This window comes from Sinocyclocheilus grahami, unplaced genomic scaffold (genome assembly GCF_001515645.1).
Source record: "Sinocyclocheilus grahami isolate Dianchi unplaced genomic scaffold, SAMN03320097.WGS_v1.1 scaffold137.1, whole genome shotgun sequence".
In the NCBI taxonomy this organism is placed as follows: Eukaryota; Metazoa; Chordata; class Actinopteri; order Cypriniformes; family Cyprinidae; genus Sinocyclocheilus; species Sinocyclocheilus grahami.
In genome coordinates this window covers 94629-118710 of record NW_015505316.1, presented here as the reverse complement: position 1 = coordinate 118710, position 24082 = coordinate 94629, and the positions used below count along the sequence as shown (strand labels likewise).

General features: G+C 38.8%; 3 protein-coding genes across 4 annotated transcripts in view; all 3 read left to right on the top strand.

The window, feature by feature from the left end:
- Window positions 1-5770, top strand: part of LOC107591065 (serine/threonine-protein kinase WNK2-like) — a 58630-nt gene extending 52860 nt beyond the window's left edge. The window contains exons 12-20 of one of the 2 annotated variants that reach the window (XM_016280065.1): window positions 287-327; window positions 419-548; window positions 642-758; window positions 904-1005; window positions 1141-1189; window positions 1395-1547; window positions 1726-3320; window positions 4489-4744; window positions 5090-5770. In XM_016280065.1, the coding sequence (XP_016135551.1) occupies window positions 287-327; window positions 419-548; window positions 642-758; window positions 904-1005; window positions 1141-1189; window positions 1395-1547; window positions 1726-3320; window positions 4489-4744; window positions 5090-5334 (2688 nt within the window). In that variant the 3' untranslated portion in view covers window positions 5335-5770. Of the gene's footprint in view, window positions 1-286; window positions 328-418; window positions 549-641; window positions 759-903; window positions 1006-1140; window positions 1190-1394; window positions 1548-1725; window positions 3327-4488 lie in introns of both variants that reach the window. The other variant, XM_016280066.1, reaches the window with a different exon arrangement.
- Window positions 5771-6288: 518 nt separating this feature from the next.
- Window positions 6289-12325, top strand: LOC107591067 (serine/threonine-protein kinase WNK3-like). Its single transcript, XM_016280067.1, has 5 exons — window positions 6289-6678; window positions 6760-6986; window positions 7098-7196; window positions 8551-8732; window positions 11177-12325. Exons 2-5 carry the CDS (start codon window positions 6854-6856, stop codon window positions 11639-11641), a joined length of 879 nt encoding a protein of 292 aa, XP_016135553.1. The 5' UTR covers window positions 6289-6678; window positions 6760-6853; the 3' UTR covers window positions 11642-12325.
- A 4019-nt stretch (window positions 12326-16344) lies between these two features.
- The window catches only part of LOC107591118 (receptor tyrosine-protein kinase erbB-3-like), a 39580-nt gene continuing 31842 nt past the window's right edge, over window positions 16345-24082 (top strand). Inside the window, exon 1 of the mRNA XM_016280161.1 lies at window positions 16345-16793. Coding sequence (XP_016135647.1) covers window positions 16715-16793 — 79 coding nt within the window. The 5' untranslated portion in view covers window positions 16345-16714. The remainder of the gene's footprint in view (window positions 16794-24082) is intronic.

Here is a 24082-nt window from a genome sequence, read left to right as displayed (position 1 = left end):
TCTGTTAACTTGAGATGCAAGACCCACTACTTTTTAAACACTTTTTAACACCTGCAAAACCAAAGTTAAACTTAAATCAAACTTACAATTTTATCTTTTCAATTTAGGACAGTTTTGTTTTTGGTTTGCACTTACTTTGCTATTTTACGTACGGATTTTTTTTGTTTTGTTATTTTATTACTATTTGTACAACTCATTACGTAACTGATATTTTGTATTTTGTTTTTCTGTTGGTATGTGGCTGTTCTTGTGTATTTGTTTGTTTGTCTTTCCTCTGGCTTAACAGGAGAGCCTAAATCAGTCTGCCAATAGGGGCTCTTCATCAGGGTAAGCATTTATATGTATTCTTATTTGATTTTTTTGTAATACATTTAACAGTGTGATCTGTGATTTGATTTTAAATATTTTATAAATCTAGCTCTGCTCCTGCCAAAGGAGATGAGGCCCAATCACAGTGGGCCAGTGGAAAACAAGATAAGGTAAAATCTCAGAGGAGATCATCCTGTCAAAAAGCTGAAAAAACTCATTTTCAACTCAGCATGTTGCAGGTATGTAAATCACAATATTTGTAATATTTTCTGCACTTCACTTTTTATGTAAATATAAATTGAATCATATTATAAACACTCTCTGTGTTGTAGGTCTCAGGCACAGGGGACAACATGGTAGAGTGTCAGTTGGAGACTCACAGCAACAAGATGGTCACATTCAAGTTTGACATTGAAGGAGATGCACCAGAGGACATTGCAGATTATATGGTGAAATACGTTCAGCAGCTAGAATGATTCATTTGCTTTTTGAGAAACATATTAAGAGAATTTCTGATAGCTGATCCTGACCTGTGGCTTTTGCTATAGAAGTATGTCTACACCAGTAAATGTCTTAACAACGTGTTTTGTGTAGGTGGAGGAGGACTTTGTCCTTGAGCCTGAAAAAGATAAATTTGTTGAGGAGTTGAGAGCTACAGTGAAGAAAGCTCAAGGAATACTAAGCACTCACTCACAGGTCTGTCATTCACAACGGTATTGTTGTTAAAAAAAAAATTTAAAGTATTAATTTCTTTAAAAAAGACTGACCCCAGCATTTGAATGGAAGTGTATGTTTGGTTTATTTATAATTTTAAATTTGTATTTGTCTCAGACTGGATCCTTGGAGCAACTCCATGTGAGCACCCCATCCAGTGCAACAAGTGAGTTACACTGTAATCAGTCTGATCTTCTCACAAATAAAACAGAAGAATAAAGTTGGGAAGGGGTGAAGTTGCATTAACTTTATAACTTCGGTATCTTTTTATCTTGATTAAAAAAAAATATTTATATCAACTAAGACTTTTTAATTTTACACTATTGTTACAATTAATAGTAAAATAAATAATTATGTGCTATTTTCCGAAGTGGATTCAGCCCCTCAGTCTTCCCCAGTGGGTCGCTGGCGATTCTTCATTAACCAAACCATTCGCCATCGTGACTCGCACTCCAACCAGGGAGCTTCCACTCCCCCTCCAGTGGGAGAGACCCGAGTTCCCAAGTCCACAGAAACAGAGAAAGGTAGAAATGACACACCTGGAGTGACATTTGTAATTTAAATGATCCAAACTTTAATGAATTGAGAACATTTCTACTGTTAGATTTCTATTAAAATAGAGATATAGTGATGATAATTAATAAGAATATTGTTAATTGTCTTGACAACTGTTGAATATTCTACTGTCTAATGTATTATCAGATCATGATAGCCCTCAGCGCTCAGAGTCTTTTGCTGGGATAGCATCTTCCCCAAGTTCTTCACTGTCTGCATCCTCTCCTCCAGTCTCTACTGTATCAGCACCTGCATCCATGTCAGCCTCAGCCATTACTGCCCAAAAAGATGTAACACCGGCTGCCTTGCCAACAGCAGAGCAAGTCTCCTCTGCTACCCTGCCTGCAGGCCCAATCCCTGTCATGGCTTCCAGCACCTCTGCTGCTCCTTTCCCTGCAGTCGCAGCCCTCATTGGCTCCAGCATTGACCAAGGAAAAGCTGCAGTTAAAGGTGAGGCTGAACAGCCCCTCTCTACCTTATCTACTTATGGGACCCCTCCAGAATCGCTGGTGACTCACGCTGATACTTCACAGCAACTTCTAGCACAAACCCCAATGGCACCTTTGCAGACAACAGATGTACTTCAACAAACCCAGACACTACAGTCAGCAATGGCCACCACTGAACAAGCTCAGAAACAGCAGATTATGCCTCAGCCAGTGCGCCAGGTCGCTCCTCACCCACCTACACACCAGTCTAGTGAGTCAAAAACACTATCACAGCCAATGCCAATGGAGACCATACCTTTTCAGAGAGCTCTTCAGCAGGTTCCTCACCAACAAGTACCAGTTGAATCTCAACAGCCAGCAATGCAACAGACTGCTCTCTTGCCGCAACATAGCCTTCAAACAGCCACTGCTGAGCAAATCCAACAGCACAAGGTAGATCAGTATGTGTCTCAAGAAACCACAGCGATACTGACCATGCATCCACAGCATGGCCTCCAGACCCAGGATTCCCAACAGCTTCGATCTGCATTTCAACCTGTGATCCCGCAGCAGCTTCCCAGTGAGCAAACCCAGATGTTACTTCAGCAGGTATCGCAAGATATGGTGCCTATGACACAAACCGCAGTGCCTCCGGCTGTGCAGAAGCAGGTGTCTATCCAGCAGTCGGAGTCTGAGCTGTCCACGGGGGAAGACACCGTCAGCTACTCCGCCCCACCCCATCCCTTTTCGGACACCTCTCTCCCACCCCTGCCGCTCTCTGAAACTGCTCTTCCTGCCCTCTCCCACACTTTCACACCCTCTCCAGCTCAGCCCTCCTCGGTAGCTGAGTCAGACAGCGAAGGCCCACCCAAAATCGAATTTGTGGACAACCGGATCAAGACATTGGACGAGAAGCTGAGGACTCTTCTGTATCAGGAATACAGTGGTAGTGGGGCAGCACTGGGAAGTGGCTCCACCAGTGGCTCTGCTCCTGCCCCCAGCTCCACCTCGGGATCTGCTGCGGCCTCCACCGCAGTTGACGAGATTTCAGAGCCCCCCAACACTTTCTCCGTTCCTCCTGCAACTTCCTCAGACACCTCCCCTCACTCCACCTCTTCCACCACCTCCTCCACCACCCCTCGCTCTTCCTCTACTTCTCCGGATGGAGAGCGGGAGAGAGCAGGTGAAGAGGAGACGATCCCGTCTGCTGTGCAACACCAGCCGGCTTCATCCTTCTCCTCTACATCCCCTCCATGCTCTCTCGTTTCCCCTCCACAGGAGTCTGGATCCCCGAAAGTGCCCAATGAATCAACTGTAAGTGTAAGTAGGGTGTGTTTATCTCACAAAACAGATGAACATGATGCTTTTTTTTTGTCCCAGTCTATTTTATTCAAAAATCCATTAAAATGCAGTTCATACATACACCTCTTCTATGATGAACATGTTTTTTTAATTTTTGTATTAAAATTCATTTCGTTTTTCTTTTTGAGCAGGGGATAAAGTAGCAAATGTCAGGGTAATACAAAAAAAAAAGCAAATTAAAATAATGAAGTTTGTAAAAAAAAAATATATATATATATATATTAATATTTCCTACAAAAAAAGAAACTATTTAAAGGGGTCATCAGATGCCCATTTTCCACAAGTTGATACGATTCTTTAGGGTCTTAATGAAAAGTCTATAACTTACTTTAGTTAAAATTTCTCAATGGGAGGGTAAAACAACACCCTTTTAACCTGTCAAAAACAGCTCTGTTCATAGCAACTCATTTTGTTGCATGTCTCTTTAAATGATAATGAGCTCTGCTCACCCCGCCCCTCTCTTGCTAACTAGCACATTATTAGGAAAGGCAATTTACAAAGATTCATAAAAAACTTTATACTCACTTCTTCTGTAGATGAGGCTGGATCACGAATGATAGATGCATTTAGGTAGATCGGAGGCATTCCCTTTAAAAACAAACTTTTTTTAAAATAATACACTGGGCGTCTTCTGCAGCTCAGATGTCGGGAGTAAATGACGACTGCTATTTTCATTATTACATCCAACAACAAAGCACCTCAATCTCTTAGGAGACATTCTTGTCTACATCTGCTTCAGCGTCGAAACAATGGTGAACTGATGACAGCTCACTCAGGGTGGGTCTAAGGTAAAACGCTAGTGTCACACAGCCAAGAATCTGAGAATGGCTTGATTTGAGAAAGGGGTCAAGATTTATGTGAATTAAAAAAAAAACACCGGGTGGATTTTTATCATTATAGGGTGGATGTGTACACACTGCCAACACACATTTATGTTCAAACAACATGTAAAAGTGAATTTTGCATCCGTTGACCCCTTAAAATTTTTCTTAAATGGTATAGACGTTAAACAGTACGATACATTTCTAAAATTATGGTGTAATTTATTTCAGATTCGTTTCAGCCATTTCATGCACTTCTTAAATTTGTTTCCCTCCTCTTGTTCATGTGTGGTGTCCAGGCTCCCCCTTTCCTCACTGAAAGCTCCACCCCTGGAGATGTTCTCTTGCCTTCCTCTTCTCAGCCGCCTGTCCCCCTGTGGCCTGGACAACAGCAGCCTCAGCACAATGAAGGAGGTGGATATTTTGGCCTAAACCTGACATGTCCTAGTATCAGAAATCCTGTTAGCAAGAAATCCTGGACTCGCAAATTCAAAAGCTGGGCGTGCAAACTGCGCCACTCCACCAGCTTGTTCAAGAAGCCCAGAGTCCAGCAAGGTAGTGTCCGCAGGAAGCGCGCAAGAGTGAGCGAGTGAGGGGTGTGGGTGGGCACTGACCTAAAACAAATGTTTATGTAGCCAAATGAATGTAGCTGACTCTTACCTTGCTAGATAGGGATTTCTTAATTTGTAATAATACTGTTAGAATTAATAATTAATTATTAATCCTAATAGTTCTTCCGTGGTGACGTGGTTGTTGCTGTGTTTAGTCTGTACTGAAATCATTACATCACCTAGCCATACATTTTTCTTGCTTTAGTTTTTGTTTAAACTGAATTGCTCTGCTGTACATTAACGTTTATGTTGTAGCCTCCTTTTTGTTTTGTCTGCATGGGTTACCCAGGGGTAAGAACAGAGGAGTGTAGAAAGGGGAGAGAACCTAAGAGGGATGACCCTTGTGCGTCGCACCTGGATCTGAATCTCCTGTCCCACCGTATGCAGTGCAGTATTGCGGTGCCTGCGCCCCTCACCTTCCTGCACCCTGCCTCACTCACCCAGAGCACCTGCAATCGCAAAATAGCACACTTGTTTACAAGCAACATGGGCCAGAGTCTGAAGTTTGCACCTGTTTATTTGTTATTTGTTTAGTAATTGAAGAGGCGTGAAACTATTGTTCATCGTGCCCATTTCTGTCTATTCAAAAATAACAGCTGCAAACTTTTATTTTAATGTAAAAAAAATTGATCGGGCCACATGACATTTTAGAATTTATATTTGAATGCACCATTAATACTGAAGCTTTAGCAAGCAAGTCATTACAATGTATATCGAACAGCTATTTTTCAGATGTTAGCCATGCATTTTTCATATGAACAATTTTTATTTTCTCCCAGAGCTTTAGATTATATCCTGTTCTTTCCTACCTGGGTAGATTTTTGGAAGGTTTTATTTTCTATATTTTCTTTGCATGTCCATGGGTATGTTTGGAATGGAGTACTAGCATACTGCTGTCCTTGCCGTTTTTGTTTAAAAAGTAGTATGTGAAACAGTACACAGTATACTCTGATACGTTTGAAAACTTTTCACAATTGTTACATGTTGCTCTACCATTCTAAAGTGTGGGGTCCGTAAGACTTATTTATTTATTTATTTTTAATAAATTAATACTTTTTCAGCAAGGAATTAATGTGGTGTATATAAATGTTACATGTGGTCAATGCATTAAATTGATCAAAAGTGACAGTAAAGACATTACCAAATATTTATATTTCAAAGAAATGCTGTTCATCATGGAACCCTAATAAAAATGTTGTATAAATATGAATGTTATACAATGTATAATTATGTTAGATATAATTTTTATATTTTCTTAATTAAGGATAAATTTTTCTTGAACATTAAATCAGTGTAGTAGAATACGGAATGATTTCTGAAGGATAATGTGACAATGTAGACTGGAGTAATGACTGCTGAAATTTACTTCCAACGTGACTTGAATGCACCAAAACATAAGTCTTTATTTTTTCCCTGATATGATATTTCAAATAGTGTTTTCATAGCTATTGGAGTTTACACTTATTTAGTCTTTTGTTATATGTACTGTATAGTGTTAATCATTTATACTGTGTGAAGGAGCAACTGTTCCCGTTTTCTTTTCTCATAGGTGATTCCAGTGTCCCAGGCCGCAGATTCCCTTGCAACACAGGATGCTGCACCAAGCCAAGGGATCACACAAAGAAAAGTTGGGCGTTTCTCAATCACCCAGGCCGAACAGAGAGAGGAACATTTGACCGACAGCTCCCCCGTGTCACCTGACCTCAAGCGAGAGAGGAGAAAATCTAAAGCAAAAGATGGCGAGAAAGACGAGAAGAGAACTACAGCGCCCAGTCACCTGCCCAGGAGCCACGCACACTCGACCCTGGGCAGCAGCGATGATGAGAGCGAGGTGGAGGATGAAGATTTGAAGACAGAACTCCACAAGCTGAGAGAGAAGTGAGAGAATTTGAATTCTGCAATATTGTTTTTCTTTTCCTCTCTTTCCGTACTGATGCTTCCTCTCTTTTATCTTTGTAGACACATCAAAGAGGTGGTGTCCCTGCAGGCACAACAGAACAGAGAGCTGCAGGATTTGTACAGGTCTCTTAAAGACCACAGGCAACCTCTGTCCATGATGCTGCCCCGGACCTCTCCTCTGCCCACCGCACCCCTCGCCATCTCCCCGCGCAGACCCCGACCCGCCAAAGCCAAGCTTCGGCCCCGACCCCACTCTCACATGGATAACAACGGAGTCACACACAAAGGTACTAGTACCACCATATTAGAGGGAGAGTTAGATTAAGGCTGTTTGTTTTGTTGTTGTTGTAACTAGAATTCACTTGTACCATTTTTCTCTTGATTTTTAAAACACTCAGGGAGTCTTCAGCAGTCTAGCAGTTATTCTGGTGGAGAGCAAAACAGGCTTCACTCATACTGCAAGCCAGAGAAATCCCCATCGCTGACCGCTAATAGAGGTACTAAACATGCTCACTACTAGGGTTGGGAATCGAAAATCGATTCCGATTCCAGAATTGGATACTTAAGGTCAGGAATCGCATACTTATTGTCAAATTAAAATTTCGATTCCGCCTATCGATTCCTATGCGCTTTTTTTTTTCTTCTTCTTCATCTGTGAAGACCGGACCTAGCGATCTGCCAGGAACTTGCTCGCTAATCAAAGCGCTCCAAAGTTTGGCTACATTTGCGATCAGAAGCCAAAAAAGCTAAGTATAATATCTGTGATAGCTAAACATGTTGCAAGAGAGGTGTCACCACCAACATGACTAAGCACTTTAATTTAATAGATCGTTAAAGGTCGCGATTCTAACACCAGCATGATTCTATTGCTAAATTACAATGATTCGTCTGTTTCATTCCTCCACCTTTGACGTGTGCGATCAATGTTGTGATCACTTGTTGGTTTGTCCGTGCAGAGTACGATCACACCAGTGTGATTTGAGCATTTAAACTGTTGATTTTTGTTCATGGTAGGCCTATTCAGCTCCAATAAATGGTTTGCAAAAGAGAGAGACACAGGATAAATGTTTGATATCATTATTTAATCACATTGGAATCGAAACTGGGAATCGAAAAGAATCAGAATCAATAAGCAGAATCGGAATTGATCAAATTCAAACGATACCCAACCCTACTCACTACTGTTCAAAATTTTGGGATCAGTAAATGCATCCTTGCTGAATAAAAGTATTAATTTCTTCTTTTCTTTTTTTTTTTACTTTATTTTGCAATGCGTTAAATTGACCAAAAATGTCAGTAAAGACATTTGTAATGTTACAATATATATATATACTGTGTGTGTGTGTATGTATTTATATATATATATATATATATATATATATATATAAAATATGGATAAATAAATTCAACCTAAATGTAAATTCAATTTCAAACTTTCTATTTATTAAAGAATCCTGGAAAAAAAATATCACAGTTTCCACAAATATATTAAGCAACACAATTGTTTCTTGAGCACCAAATCATCATATCAGAATTATTTCTGAAGGATCATGTGACATTAAAGACTTTACTGACTGTTGAAAATATTCAGCTTTGCCATCACAGGAATAAATTCCATTTCAAAATATATTAAAATAGAAAAATGTATTTTAAATTGTAATAATATTTCTTGGTGTATTTTGATCAAATAAATGCAGCCTTGGTAAGCATTAGAGACTTCTTTCGAAAAAAAGCATAAGAGACTTCATTCACAAACTTATAGCTCCTAAACTTTTGAACAATAATTTAATAGCTGAGAATTGATCTGAAGTATGGCATTTTTATTTAACAGTTCCCTCATTTTGTTTTCAGACCAGAGTCCTTCAGCCCAGGGTTCTGCCAATAGAAAGAGCACATTCACTGATGAGCTGCATAAGCTTGTTGATGAGTGGTCAAAAGAAACGGTTTGTCCTGTTCAGGCCAAGCCTTCACTGAATCAAATCAAACAGATCCAACAAGTGCAGGAGTTGGGCGGTTGGGGCCAGACTACTGAGGTAAAGCATACATGAAATAAATGTATCAAACATGCATATGTAGACTAGTGTGTATGGGTTAAAATATTATCTGTTATATACAGTGTTGTTCAAAAGTTACTGTGTGAAATTTTACGGTCTAAAAAAAGTCCATTGTCCATTGTTAAATTTAGTGATTCATGAAGCACAGCTCACGAAGAAGTCACTTTCAAACCAACCATCATTGAATTTGTTACCAAATTTAACCCGTTGTGAAATCAGGTTGCATGGATTTCTATTGAAATTAATGCAGTTTACCCATGAAAATTTGTTGAACAATAGTAATCATTACTGCACCTTACGACCACTAGTGAAAAGTGCTTGTATTTTGCTTTTTTTCTAACTGAATGCTTTTTTTTTGTCATTACAAGTTATGCAGCGTGATGTAAACTGTGTGCTTAGACTCACAGGGCGATCCTCTCGCTACATTAAAAAGTTCATAACAGTATGAAAGTACATAACTCTGAAAAATATTGTCAAAACTCCCAGAATCCCTTGAGCCTCAATCAAGCTTCCCATCAATGTACTATTTCTAATCCATTGAGACTCATTTAAACTCATCTATCTATAGATATTTTTTTATATATTGTCAAGATGAAAAGTCAAGATGGCGCCGATGATGATGGCGGCCTCCGTGGCGTGCTCTGCAGTTGTTTTTGTGTTTTTATTAGTTTGTCCTGTCTTTAGTTATATCCCTGCAATCAGTTTCACCAGAGAAGAAATGCTGGACATCCGGCACTACACATCACCCGATATATTACCGGTTTTCGACTATTCTGATGTTTTGCTGGACATAGTAGTTGGCGGAGCAGCTGCGCTGATCGGGCAGCTGCACAGGACGAGCAGATGGGGGAAGCGAGCCGGCGTGCTCATGAAGCTCAGGCAGCGTGGATTTCGAACGCCGTTCCCTAGCATCCATCTGGCAAACCTCCGCTCTCTACCCAACAAAATGGACAAACTCCTTCTGCTCTCCCGGACAAATAAGGATTTCTCACACTCTGCTGTTCTGTGTTTCACGGAAACCTGGCTGAATGACGCCATACAGGACAGCGCGTTAAATCTGCCGGGCTTTCAGCTGTTCAGAGTGGACCACAACGCAGAATCAACAGGGAAATCGCGCGGCAGCGGGACATGCCTTTACATCAACGAAAGGTGGTGTACAGATGTAACCGTGTTAAAGAAGATATGCTGTTCAAACTGTCTATTGTAATATACCTGCACATACAATTGTCAATTTATATATTGTTACTATTGTTACTATCTATTTATTTATTTATTTATTTTTTATTATCTGTTTTTGTTCTGTCACTGTCATTCTGTTGCACTGTGGAGCTTCTGTCATGAAAACAAATTCCTCGTATGTGAAAACATACCTGGCAATAAAGCTCATTCTGATTCTGATCTATCTATCTATCTATCTATCTGTCTATCTGTCTGTCTGTCTGTTTTTATAGCAACACTCTAACAACTAGCCCAAGCAACCACCCTCAGTATCCTAGCAACCACATAGCAGCACCCTAGCAACCACTCTGGGTAGCCTAGCAACCACATGGCAACATCCTATCAACCACCCCAAGTACCCTAGCAACTGCATAGCAACACCCTAGCAACCACACCGGGCACCTTAGCAACCGCATAGCAACACCTTAGCAACCACCCAGAGAACCCTAGCAACTGCATAGCAACACCCTAGCAACCACCATTGGCACATAGCAACACCCTAGCACTCGGGGGGGGGGAAAGGTACAAAAGCTGTCACTAGAGTGGTACCTTTTCAAAAGATACACCTTTGTACCTAAATAAATAGTCCATATTGGTACCTTAAAGGAACATATTAGTACCTCAAGTGTACATATTAGTACCTAAACCCCTCAAAAGTGTACCCTTTGAAAAGGTACCGCCGTAGTGACAGTTTTTGTATCCTTTTTTTTCTGAGTGTATTAACTGGTATTTGTTATAATAAAAATTGTAAATAAGTAAATAATAATAATTGTAATAAGTAAAGAATGTTTGTATCTTGCAGACAACAACTTCATCGGGTTGGTTGCAACCACCCAGAGAACCCTAGCAACTGCATAGCAACACCCTAGCAACCACCATTGGCACATAGCAACACCCTAGCACTCGGGGGGGGGGAAAGGTACAAAAGCTGTCACTAGAGTGGTACCTTTTCAAAAGATACACCTTTGTACCTAAATAAATAGTCCATATTGGTACCTTAAAGGAACATATTAGTACCTCAAGTGTACATATTAGTACCTAAACCCCTCAAAAGTGTACCCTTTGAAAAGGTACCGCCGTAGTGACAGCTTTTGTATCCTTTTTTTTCTGAGTGTATTAACTGGTATTTGTTATAATAAAAATTGTAAATAAGTAAATAATAATAATAATAATTGTAATAAGTAAAGAATGTTTGTATCTTGCAGACAACAACTTCATCGGGTTGGTTTTCCGGAGCCCCTTTGACCGCTCCAGTATCAGTCAGCATGTCTACAGTGGCGCCCACCTCATATAGTACCATCGGGGGACAAACTCAGCCGCCTCCGACGCAATTTCCCATCGCTCCTCTGTCCCAGCAGAACGCTCATCTGCACCGCCAGCCCCAGCAGTACAGCCCGTCTCCCCTGCACCCGCAGCAGGTCCAGCTCCTGTCAGGACCCCAGTCCTCGGTGTCCGGTGCGCCTTCCCTCATTACCCCGGCGGGGCCTCTGCTGCCCCCCGCCACCAGCATCACAGCCGCCTCGGCTCCCGCCGCCAATCAAGACGCCGTCTTCTGCTCGTGCTCCTCCTCGTCGAGCTCCTCTTCCTCCTGCTCCACCTCCACTCTGCCTCCCAGTGCCAAACTTCACCCCAAACTCTCCACATCCACCCTTCCTTTAGGACAGCAGTGAGGTGGAGAATACCGTTGTACATCTTGTACAGGAAGGACACTAGTAGCAAGCGGTTGCGTGTTGGTGTGTGTGGGTATGGGGGTGTATAAATACTGTAGTGTGTGTATTTGTGTGAGCGTGTGTTTGTGTTGCATTTTTCAATACATATCCTGTGTGTTTCTGCACCGTCAAGTTTTCTATCCGACTTACTTGGACCTGAACTCACCCTATATAGAGACATTTTTGACATGAGATATGATCCTCTTTGTTTTTATTTATCAGTGCTTCAAACTAAAGGACTATTTGATTTTTAAAAAGTGCAATTAGTAACTGATATTTAAATTCATCTTTTCTGTGTTGTTGTGACGTGGATCTGTATAGCTTAAAATAAATATTTTTTATATATACGCACAGAAACGACAATGACAACCCGACGTCAGCAGTGAAGCGCCATCTTTGTAGAGCACAACGGATTCAGCCGGCGGCGGGATCGATCGCATGTTTCAGCGCAGAGCATGGTAACCTTGCAACCTTCATCGTAGTTACGAAAACAATCATTGTGCACGGATAAGGCATGCTCCTCATGTATTATATTTTACGATGATAAATAGCGGTAGCGTTTTAGATTTAGCCAAGATTTTTTCTAGAATAACATAAATAGCCATTGACTAATTCCTTTTAAGATGCTGCAATTGATTCTAAGAGGGGAAAAAACACCAGTTCATTTGGTTTCAAATGAAACTAGCTAATATGATTGCAGTATTTTCCTCTCTGTTTTAGCAGACGGTCATACTTTTTAAGGTTTACACTATTAACATTAATCCCATGGTGAAGTGTGCAAGACTAGACAGCTGTTTGGAAAGCTCAAGTGAAGTGAATGCAGCTTGTTCTTGTTCTTGTGTGTTTTTGCGCAGTCCCGTATGAACGTGCTTCCATGCACACCGATCTGTGAACTGTGAGTTTGCTTTTAGTGAATGCAGTGCATCAGCAAAACAAAAGATGTATTCCTCATTGAATCTAACTTTTCATCAGATACTACTCTGGTGGAAAATTACATATACATAGACATAACTGCCAAGCAAGTTTGGGAGAAAATCCAGAAATAGGTTGCCTTTCTACAGTGTATTTTTCTTGATCATAAAGCTTTTATGTGATTCAGCTAGACCAAGATGTCAGAGCCCAGTCTTTAAATCAGCAGCTACGCAACTCCGTTGTACTGCCGGACTACTGAGATTTATAAAACGGTTGTCAGAATGCATTCTCCATAAGTCTGCAATGCCCATATACAGAAACCTGACTGTGTTCTTTAATGTTTTGTTGGAAAAAGTAACAGAAGGTTGGTACAAATGAGGCAACCTGCATTTTTCAAGAAGTAGGTGAGAGATAGACAGGGTGGAATGTATTGTGCACAGGGAATGAGGAACCGGTTTGTGTTGTGAAGCTTTTTAAATTGTGCTAATGCTTGAACTTGTGGATGTTACAAAAAGAGGTCAACATGACTGCTGCCTACAGAGGGTTGCGATCATTCAGTTTCCAGTATTTTATGTCACTTTTCTAAAGACAAGACCCACCTCTTCACAGTAAACCAACAGTACTGCAGTGGTGAGTATAAAGGCTGTTGTGTCGAAGAAAACTCCAAACATTATCCATTTGATCTGTACAAATGGGAAATGTAAAGATAACCCTCTGCTGAAGTGTTACCAAAATGTAATCTAAAAAGAAAGCATTATTTTTGTATTTTGAAAGGGGTTGTAAAAATGTAAAATTGTGTACTGATCAGTGTTGAGAAAGCTGTGGTTATCTGATAAGACACAGGTCCTAAGACGGTTTCTCGAGTTCACCTGGCTTCCAACTTTACCCCAAACATTTGTTCAAAGATTACAACATGATATAATATTTTGATTTTTAGAGGGGTTTTGATTCAAAGCGAGTGATTGGAAATGTTAAAAGCTGAATCATTTCTACAGTGGAGGTATAAGTGTGGGTGAAGTTGTACAGTAAAACCAGGGGGACCCCAGAATTACTTGACTGACCACCAATAATTAAAGGTTATTTAAGTGAAAATAATCTATAGAGGACTAAACTTATTGCTGGTGATTTAGCTACTGTAAATCGTAACTAATTCAACTGTTGATTCTATTTATGTTTTGTAACTAATCAAAAATAAACATCAAATGTTAAACATCAGTGTTATGGGTTTTTCTTGTCACCTTCAAATGCACATAAAACATTGTCTCTGTTTTAATTAAAACTGCAGTAAAGACAGTTATATTGTAAAATATTCCAACTGTTTTCTTTTTTTGTGTGTGAAAATATCAGCATCATCACTCCAGTCTTCAGTGTCACATGATTCTTCAGAAATCAGTCTAATATGCAGATTTGCTGCTAAAGGTATCAATATTGCAAAAGGTTGTGCTGCTTAATATTTAACACGCCGTTATACATTTTTTCAAGACCCTTTGATGAACAGAAAAAATAGAATGTCTGTACTGTCACTTTTAATCACTTTTGCTAAATAAAGTATTAATTTCTTAACAAATCTTACCGACTGGCCCCAAATTTTTGAGATGGTCCTCACTGCAGAAGATCCAGGGGGCGTGGTTGGATCAGATCCAACTCCTCCCACCTTACATATACCTAAACCTACCTGTCTCCACCCCCTGATCCCTAAACCCACCCTTCTCCACCCCTAAACCTACCAATCTACACCCCCTAGATGTGGATCCAACCACGCCCCCTGGATCTTGTGTTCTGCAGTGAGGGGCTACTGACATTTTTGAACCGTAGTTTATTTGCTCATAACATTTGTCACTTAGTAGCAGTAGCACGGTTTCAAACTGTAATAACAGTGCCTGTAATACTCCGTGATACCAGTAGAGGTCTCAAAAGTGTCTTCCTGACATTCTAAACGCTCTTTACTGTATAAAATCACAAGAATACAAGAACAGTTCAACAGATTATTTAGGCCATCGATTCAGAGACAAAAAGTACATGTCCAGCTGTTTTTGAAATAAGAAACATTTTAGCCAGAATTCTAGAAAGCTGAAAATGTTGAGCAGCATAAAACCAGATTTTCCTGTCAGCTAAGAAAACTACGAATTATCCAGTAGCTGTCATCATAACTGTAAATTCATATATAATGAAGCGTGATCTTAAGCGTTTGCTGTTCTCTCAGATGTGAGTGTTTAGCACTGTACAGTGGACGGTCTGTTGAGATCAGGCATGTTCTGCTGCGGGTTCAGAAGTCGCCAAACCCCTCGACAATGTGCCTATTGTGATAGCTCGGTCTATATGCATCAATAGCGGGATTAAGCAGTCGACATGGCACGAGTACAATAATGCTCTTCACTGTGAACAAGAAACCCATGCAAGACCCTCTGCGGATGACGACCCGCTCATAAAACTCTGAGGGACTCTGACCAGAGGCTGACTGGCGTTTCTGTGTGATACCTGTAGAATTATGTATAGACTATCTTCTCTTTTAATTTTAAATCATTCTGCATTTATATACATCGCTCCATTAAAACCTCAACATGTCGTAAACACAACTCTCCAATAAAAAAGTGGGGGGGACGAATTTACTTTTTATAAAAAGTGGGGGGGACATGTCCCCCGCGTCCCCCGCGTAATCTACGCCCCTGTCCTGAAGGAAGCTATTAAGTGGGCATGCAAATGAGTGATTCCTCGAGTTGGGAGAGGAACGTTTCTGTTCCCTAGAACAGAATTACTTTTTTTATTATTATTATTACTTTTTACGTTGAGAAGTAAATGTTGCTAAATTGGCAAAATTTGCAGGGGGGCCAAATTCGTAGAATTCTATTAAGCTGAATTTCACTTTACTTTTTTTTTTAAATTATATAAAAAGTGTTCAAATCAGAGTGACAATTGTACATTTTTTTGAATCTAATTCCGTCTTCATATAAAATATAAACAAATGTAAATGTATAGCTATCATGTTTTTATATGATGATATAAAATTAATATACGTAATTATTGCTAAACTGACCAATCGGAGTGGGCATGTAAAAATATATATTAAAAATATTTTTTTAAAGGGAGAGGCTAAATAAAATATAACCAATCATGGACAGAGGTAGGCTTAACCATTTAAGCCAATCAGCTTGAACGGTAGGCCATATTACGTTAGTTCGTCATCAAACCTATAACCTAAGGAGAAACTCTGAAGATTTAGCCAAATATTGCTCAAATTATTAATGATCTAAAAAAAAAAGCGAGACTGAACGTCATATAGCCTAGTTCGAGCACACTTTTCAGTAAATGGAAAAAAAGTCTTGGTGCAATTTTTTGTTAGTGGATCAGCTTACATCAGCCTCCCCGTAATATTTATTAGTCATTATCAAAACTGATCAGTGTTTTGAAGCATTTCTATTCACAAACAAATAATTTAACTGCCTGCAAGCAAGTCTGTGGTTTATTAGCCTATCTCACATAGCCTACAAAAACCACTAAATCATATTTTAAACCAAGATGCAGCTAGAAATTGTGTTTATTCCAGGATTTGATTTCAACATAGTCTAAAGATTTTTTTTTCTTTCCCTCAAAATGGCAAGTAGTCAAAGGTGCACTTGTAATTGCAGCTCATCACTTCATGAAGAATCGCCCATCATCAGTTTGTGAGTCACAGGCTGTTGCTCTAGTTTCTGAAGGTGTGGAGAAGCGCAGTGTTCATGCAGTGATTGGTAAATATCGAGCCAATCCAAATGTGAACAGCACAAGTGTACACTGAGGGAGTGGTGAGCCTGCGTCATACCTTCAACTTTCCTTCTCACTCTTCTAATCTCGTTTTAGCCTAGTAAATAGTTTATTGTCCGTTGACTAAGTGGGAAAATCCAATGGGAAATGTACTACCGCAAAGCGGAACTTTTTGATCATACACGCACCGCGGACTATTCAACAGGGAGAGCAGCCGAGGAAGATTTATAGAAGAATTTCATGGATATTTTATTTTAGCAAAAACCTTTTTTTTCTTCTCACCGGAATATCATCCACAGGCTGTCCATCTTCCTAGAGAAGGGTGTTTCCGCGGTATGTCTGAGGGCTCGAGGCGATCCTTCACTCACGAGACGAGACGAGATGAGACAGCAGGTGCTCGCGCTCAGCGCGCTCGTGTTTCTCTGTGCACCTCAGCCTGTAACTACACAAACACAAGAAGGTATAAAAGTGTTTGAATTATGTTTAAATGATATGTATTATTGTTAATGGCGTTATAAGAAACACGTATGTGAATTACTATCGTCTCGCCTAACAATTCATAATGTAAGTTTAAAATAATAATTAATTTTGATTTCCTTCATGGTTTATGCCCCTTAATAGCCTACCCCCTGGGTTTAGCTCCTTTCCACCTAATTCAATTTAATTAGTTGTTCCACCTATACACTAGTTAATAGGATGGAATCTGTACCTGGGTATAGTTGACCAATAACATAAACATTAACTTTATGTTTACGTAGCCTATTTAACTGTATAAATGAAAACAGGTGCTATGATCGGTCACACGATCACGTGATTGTTTTGCAGCTCATTTAAATAGTACTGTGGTGTGGCAGATGCATTTTAAAAGCACTGTGCAGTCCTTAAAACTCATGTAGAAATAAAACTGGCATATAATGTCTTGCATGAAGACGTTTAGCATGTCACACTGCTGTCACCTCTTGATATGTGACTCTGGACCTCAAAAGCAGTCTTAAGTCGCTGGGGTATATTTGTAGCAATAGCCAACAATACATTGTATGGGTCAAAATGATCAATTTTCCTTTTATGCCAAAAATCATTAATCCTAATAAGAAAAAAAATCATGTTCTATGAAGATATTTTGTAAATTTCTCACTGTAATTTTATCAAAACTTAATTTTTGATTAATAATATGCATTGATAATAACTTCATTCGGACAACTTTAAAGGCAGTTTTCCCAATATTTAGATTTTTTTTTGTACCGTCAGATTCCAGATTTTCTCGACCAAATATGGTCATATTGTCCTAACAAACCATACATCAAAGCTTATTTATTCAGCATTCAGTTGATGTATAAATCTCAATTTTTTTTAAAATTGACCCATATGACCCGTTTTGTGGTCCAGGGTCACATATGTCAAAAACCCACTTGAACTTTCTAGACATCGCCCGACCACAACTGACACACTTTTTTTTAAAATAGGCTCTTTAAATGGTCCAAAAAGTGTTTAGAAGAACCATTTGGGTTCCCAAAAGCACCTTTCAGTTAACTTTTTTTAAAGAACCATTTTTTCTGCATGTTTAATAATAAAGAAACTTTTTCCATTTAAAAATTACCTTTTGTGCAAAGTAAACTATCCATGGATGTTAAAGTGGTTTTTTTTTTTCTCAAACCATCACTGGCAATAAAGAACTTTTATTTTAAACGTGTTCAGAGCTTAATTGAGAATTAGCAAGGGTGTGTGAGTGGGATGAGCTTAAACATTAATTAAGGGAATGGCTTCTGTGCCTTTACAGCAAGCTCTTGTGAACTGTAATAATAATAATAATAATAATATAGGAAAATGCATGCTTGTACATTAAGTAAGGGAACGGCTTCTGTGCCTTTACAGCAAGCTCTTGTGAACTGTAATAATAATAATAATAATAATAATATAGGAAAATGCATGTGTAATAGGGCTGACGAGACGTGAGACATTCGGATCCAAATGCAAAGCTTTATTTCAGAGACGTGGTAACCAGGCAGGGTCAAAACACTGGCAAACAGGTATATGGCGGGCAAAACACAAGAATAGTCACCGAACAGCAGACAGAGTCACAGGGGCAAGGCTAAAGGGAGGAATCCAGGAAAACAGGCGAAGATCAAAACCGGAGAAAACAGACAAGGCAAGGCAAAAACTAGGAAAACACGGAGACTCGGAAAGGGGTACAGGCTAAACAATACTCAGCAGAGAAATGTGGTTAGAGTGGGTGTTATATAGTGAATGAGGTAATTAGAAACAGCTGTGTGCAATCAGAGCAATCAGGTGTGTGCAATTCGTGCTGAGTGCAATCAGTGCAATGCATGATGGGAAATGTAGTCCGGGGTGATGTGCAACAGTGTGTAGTGCGAGAGTCAATGAAATTAGAAGTACATGGACCAGATTCGTGACAGCATGCTTGTACATTAAGTAAGGGAACGGCTTCTGTGCCTTTACAGCAAGCTCTTGTGAACAGTAATAATAAAAATAATAATATAGGAAAATGCATGCTTGTACATTAATTAAGGGAATGGCTTCTGTGCCTTTACAGCAAGCTCTTGTGAACTGTAATAATAATAATATATAGGAAAATGCATGCTTGTACATTAAGTAAGGGAACGGCTTCTGTGCCTTTACAGCAAGCTCTTGTGAACTGTAATAATAATAATATAGGAAAATGCATGCTTGTACATTAAGTAAGGGAATGGCTTCTGTGCCTTTACAGCAAGCTCTTGTGAACAGTAATAATAAAAATAATAATATAGGAAAATGCATGCTTGTACATTAATTAAGGGAATGGCTTCTGTGCCTTTACAGCAAGCTCTTGTGAGCTGTAATAATAATACTATATAGGAAAATGCCTGCTTGTACATTAAGTAAGGGAATGGCTTCTGTGCCTTGACAGCAAGCTCTTGTGAGCTGTAATAATAATACTATATAGGAAAATGCCTGCTTGTACATTAAGTAAGGGAATGGCTTCTGTGCCTTGACAGCAAGCTCTTGTGAGCTGTAATAATAATACTATATAGGAAAATGCCTGCTTGTACATTAAGTAAGGGAACGGCTTCTGTGCCTTTACAGCAAGCTCTTGTGAACTGTAATAATAATAATATAGGAAAATGCATGCTTGTACATTAAGTAAGGGAATGGCTTCTGTGCCTTTACAGCAAGCTCTTGTGAACAGTAATAATAAAAATATATAGGAAAATGCATGCTTGTACATTAAGTAAGGGAACGGCTTCTGTGCCTTTACAGCAAGCTCTTGTGAACTGTAATAATAATAATATAGGAAAATGCATGCTTGTACATTAAGTAAGGGAACGGCTTCTGTGCCTTTACAGCAAGCTCTTGTGAACTGTAATAATAATAATATATAGGAAAATGCATGCTTGTACATTAAGTAAGGGAACGGCTTCTGTGCCTTTACAGCAAGCTCTTGTGAGTCATGTTGACTTGATATATTGACACTCTTGAAATAATTAAACCAGCTTCTACTTAAACAGCTTCAGGGCAAAGAGCTCTTTTTCCCTCAGTAGCTCTTTTTCCACAGAACATTAGCTTTAAGAACTATGATTCCAGTGATGGCCAATCCCATTCTCGTACTTTTACCGCCAATCACATTACGTCACTGAGCTGAACAGAATAAGGTGTGGGACTGTAGTGCGATGTCATAAACTGCTCTTTAATAACTCCTTTACAACCATGGCTCCAAAGTTCAGCCTCTTTTAAGCATACAAGAGGTTTGATAAGAAGGACTGGACTAAGTTAATAATGTAATCACTCTTTCCTTCCGGTGTAAAGAAGACTGGGAATGGTTGACATCTGCACCGACCCAATAAAACCTCTCCTGATGGTGCAATATCAAATATTAAGATCCTGTAGATGTGTGTATATAGGTGAAGCCTCTTTGTTTTAAAAGTCCAATGCATCACTTCATTTAAGACAGAAACTATGCATACGTCCCACTAACCGCCAAACCTAATGGCCTCTGATTCGGAGCAGTCTGTACTTGCAGAAGATGACGTGAATAGGTGTGGATGTGTGTTTTGGAGATTGTCTTTTTTGTCTCATGCCGGCTCTTATTTCAGTTTGACACTAGTACTCTTTTCATGTCTTTCTCCATGTGTCTGCTAATCTATCTTTGCTTTCCCTCATGGATTCTTCCATTCACCCTTTTTTTGTCTCTTGTTCTGCCTGTCATACATGCTCAGTCCCCGCCCTGACTCTGTTATTAATGCTCATTGAGCTATAATCATTGTGCACTGCTGGATACTATTGCATGTTCCATAGAAGTCTCTGCTCTCTATCTGTGGTACTGTTGACTTAAGATTACTTGTGTGAATGAACAGGACTCCATGCATTATTAGCATCCAGACATCATGTATGTGTGTGTGTGTGTGTGTGTGTGTGTGTGCGTGCGTGGGCATTTTTGTGATTTATGAGGACACAAATTTGTATAATGACATAGGTATTACAACGAGAAGGTGATAAATGAGGACCTTTTGAGTGTCCCCATATTTCAAAAGGCTTATAAATCATTCAGAATTACTTTTTTTGAAAATCTAAAACTGCAGAAAGTTTCCTGTAAGGGGTAGGTTTATGTGTATGGTTGGTGTAAGGCGATAGAAAATACAGTTTGTACAGTATAAAAAACATTACGCCTATGGAATGTCCACACAATTCACAAAAACAAACCTGTGTGTGTATGAACATGCATATGCTATCTAGACAATACCTCATGTAATAGCAAATATGTATGTAAGTCATGTTGGTGTGTACACCTTTACACATGCATGTATTCATAGTGTATTGTATAAGGATGTTTCTCAGATTTAATTTAATAATTTTGAATAGATAATAGGGATGCACTGATTAAAATTCTGGCCAGTACAATAATTATTCAATGATTCAATATTAAAAACCTCAACTGATTTAATCCATGTTGTGATGCTTAAGAAAATGTAGGCACCACAATATTATATGTTACAGTATGAAATATGGATAACTATTGATTTTGAGATCTGTTCAAGAATGTAATGACAAAAAAGAGGTGGAAAAGTGCTCTCAAAGAGTTACATTTCTGCTCTAATGCCGGTCTTTTTTGACCTGGAAGATATTTTTTAAAAATGCATAGTTTTTAGAAAAGGAACCTAACTTTGCAGATGGTCCATAACTATCAAAATGCACATTTCCTTTTTTTAGATAAAAAAAACAAAAACAAAACTGAGAAAAGAAAAGAGTTCTGACCCGGGAATAAACGGAGGCTTTACACATCATGATGTTATGCAGACTTTTGTTTTTTACATCTTGATTTTTTTCTCACATCTATGAGACTTTGAGTACCTATGAGTATCTATTTAGGCTTTTTCCAATATCTTGCACATACTTTTGTGACTGACATTTTTTGGTAAACATGAATATACATGATTATTGATGAATCATTGCAGCATGAAAAATACATCTTTTTTATTTGAAGGTGAACATATTTGCATGTAAAAAGAATGTTTTGTTTGAACATTTTTCAGAGTAATATGTTTTTTATGTTGTTTTGTTAAAAAACTAATATGCAAAAATTGTACAGTATGCAGATTTTTGGAATGCATTATGCGAGTTAATATAGCACTTAAAAATAGAACTCATCTAAAATGTAAGAACATGCAGAAAAGATAATCTAGAATTAAAAGTCTAATATTGGTCACTAAATATCCAGTATCAATTGCTACCAATCAAAAGTCACCTTTATTGTTCGATAACCAATATGGTCCCAATAAATTGTACAAGATAACATTAAAACTCGACTGATAAAAACACTTGAGCCAATATATAACTTATATATTGCAAAAATCAAAAATAAAAGTCCACATTTAAATCTATAACACCATTTAAGATGTTTACAAAGTGTATCCGTTGTGAATTAGCTCTTTTATCTAAGACAAACATGCAGAATAGTGCAGATGTGTAACAGAAACCCATGTGACAGCACTTCCTTTTATGCATTCCCAGAACACATGCTACTATAAGTCGTCCCCTCCAGCCTCATTCCTGAGACTTTAAGAAGGGCAGGCGAGTGTGTTTGACTGCTGTAGCTGTAAAGTCACTCAGTGGTGTGGTTGTACACATTTGGGGATGCAGTAACATATAGAATAGAGCTGTGTAGAGGACAGCGGCCACTCTTATGTCCCCTTCTCTGGACTCCCCCTCCTCTTGATAGAGTATTACGCTCACACTCAACCTATTGTCTGGTTGCATGATCTCAGCCCTGCACACACACACACACACACAGAACGACTGTCAATCACAGCTACACATTAACAGAGCCACACATTTATAGCTAAGTGACAATACTGTGCTTTGTTCATTAATAATGCCTCTCTCGATCTCATAGCCAGATACAGCCTTAGGCTCCAGACATGCAGCTGAGCATTACACTCTGCCAGTCTCAGGAATACACCGCAAAATACGCCTGAAAAAAACCTGACTGCAGCAGTTTCCAACTCCCAACATTTAAAGATTTTGTTTTGTTTTGTTCTTCTTGAGTGTTCTTTGCACACAATTAATATTTTATGGCAACGCTTTGATGGATGGGTTTATTGAATGTGAACACACGCAGGTTCACCAGCCAGAACTTGCTGTGTTTGTTTTTCAATGTCATTTTCAAGTCCTTATATGTTCTTAAAGGAATATTCCAAGTTGAACTCACACCCCATTGACATATTTGTGGCTGGCTCGTCCCACCTCTAAGGGCTGATTTCCAGAGTAAAACTCTGCTCTACAAAGGCAAAATGCATAAATTCTAAATTGAGTCGAGTCTCTGTGATCTGTGTTGTGATGGACAAGTTTGACTCAGATTCCGAGAAAACACACTGTAGAAATTGATATCAAATCAATCTAAATTCAGTCAAAAAAAATTGATGCCATTTTCTCAGATTAGTTTTTTTTTTTGTTGCCGTTTTAGAGCAAAACTCAACAGTAGCTCACATAAAATTTTCACAGAGGAATTTGTGAAATCAGTTGCTTTAAAAAACAATACAAACTTTACATGTTTTTCAGAATATTTGTATAACCAAAAAAAAAAAGTTCTTAAAACATTAAAAAACTGGATGTTTTAAACCTTTTCCGCACATTCTAAAACAATGTTGTCTTCATTTAATGTTATGGCATTGTTAGAAAAATTTTCTTTTAACAAAACTGTTAAGACCTGTTCACACCAAAGACGATAATTGTAATGATAACTGTAACTAAAAAGTTTTAATAATCACTCTAAGTCTAATTCTATGACAGTGGTTAAGGCCACACCACAGCTATAATGGTAACATCACAGAGGAACGATATCATTAGAATCACTTTTGAATTTTTTAGTTGACGAACGATAAAAACATTGACAGCAAATCAGAATCCACCTGACATTAAAGAGCTTGAGTGTTTAAAGCGGCAAATGACAGAACTGTATTGTGCGCTAATAATAAACAGAACGATATCGTCTGTTGGTGTGGTTGTCAATTTAGTTATTGTTATAATTATCTTTATATATATCATTCTTGGTGTGCCTTTAGCTGGATGGCTTCCATTCTCTGTTCATTTTTTACAAACTGTAGTTGAGTTTTACTAAAACACAAGCTGTACTGAATTTAACCTGGAATATTCTTGCTATAACTAGAACATAGCCAAGAAAGATTAGTTTATCGTCATGTCTTACAAGACCAGAATCTCAAATCGGTTCACATCTGTTGCGGTGCATGCTGGGTAGTC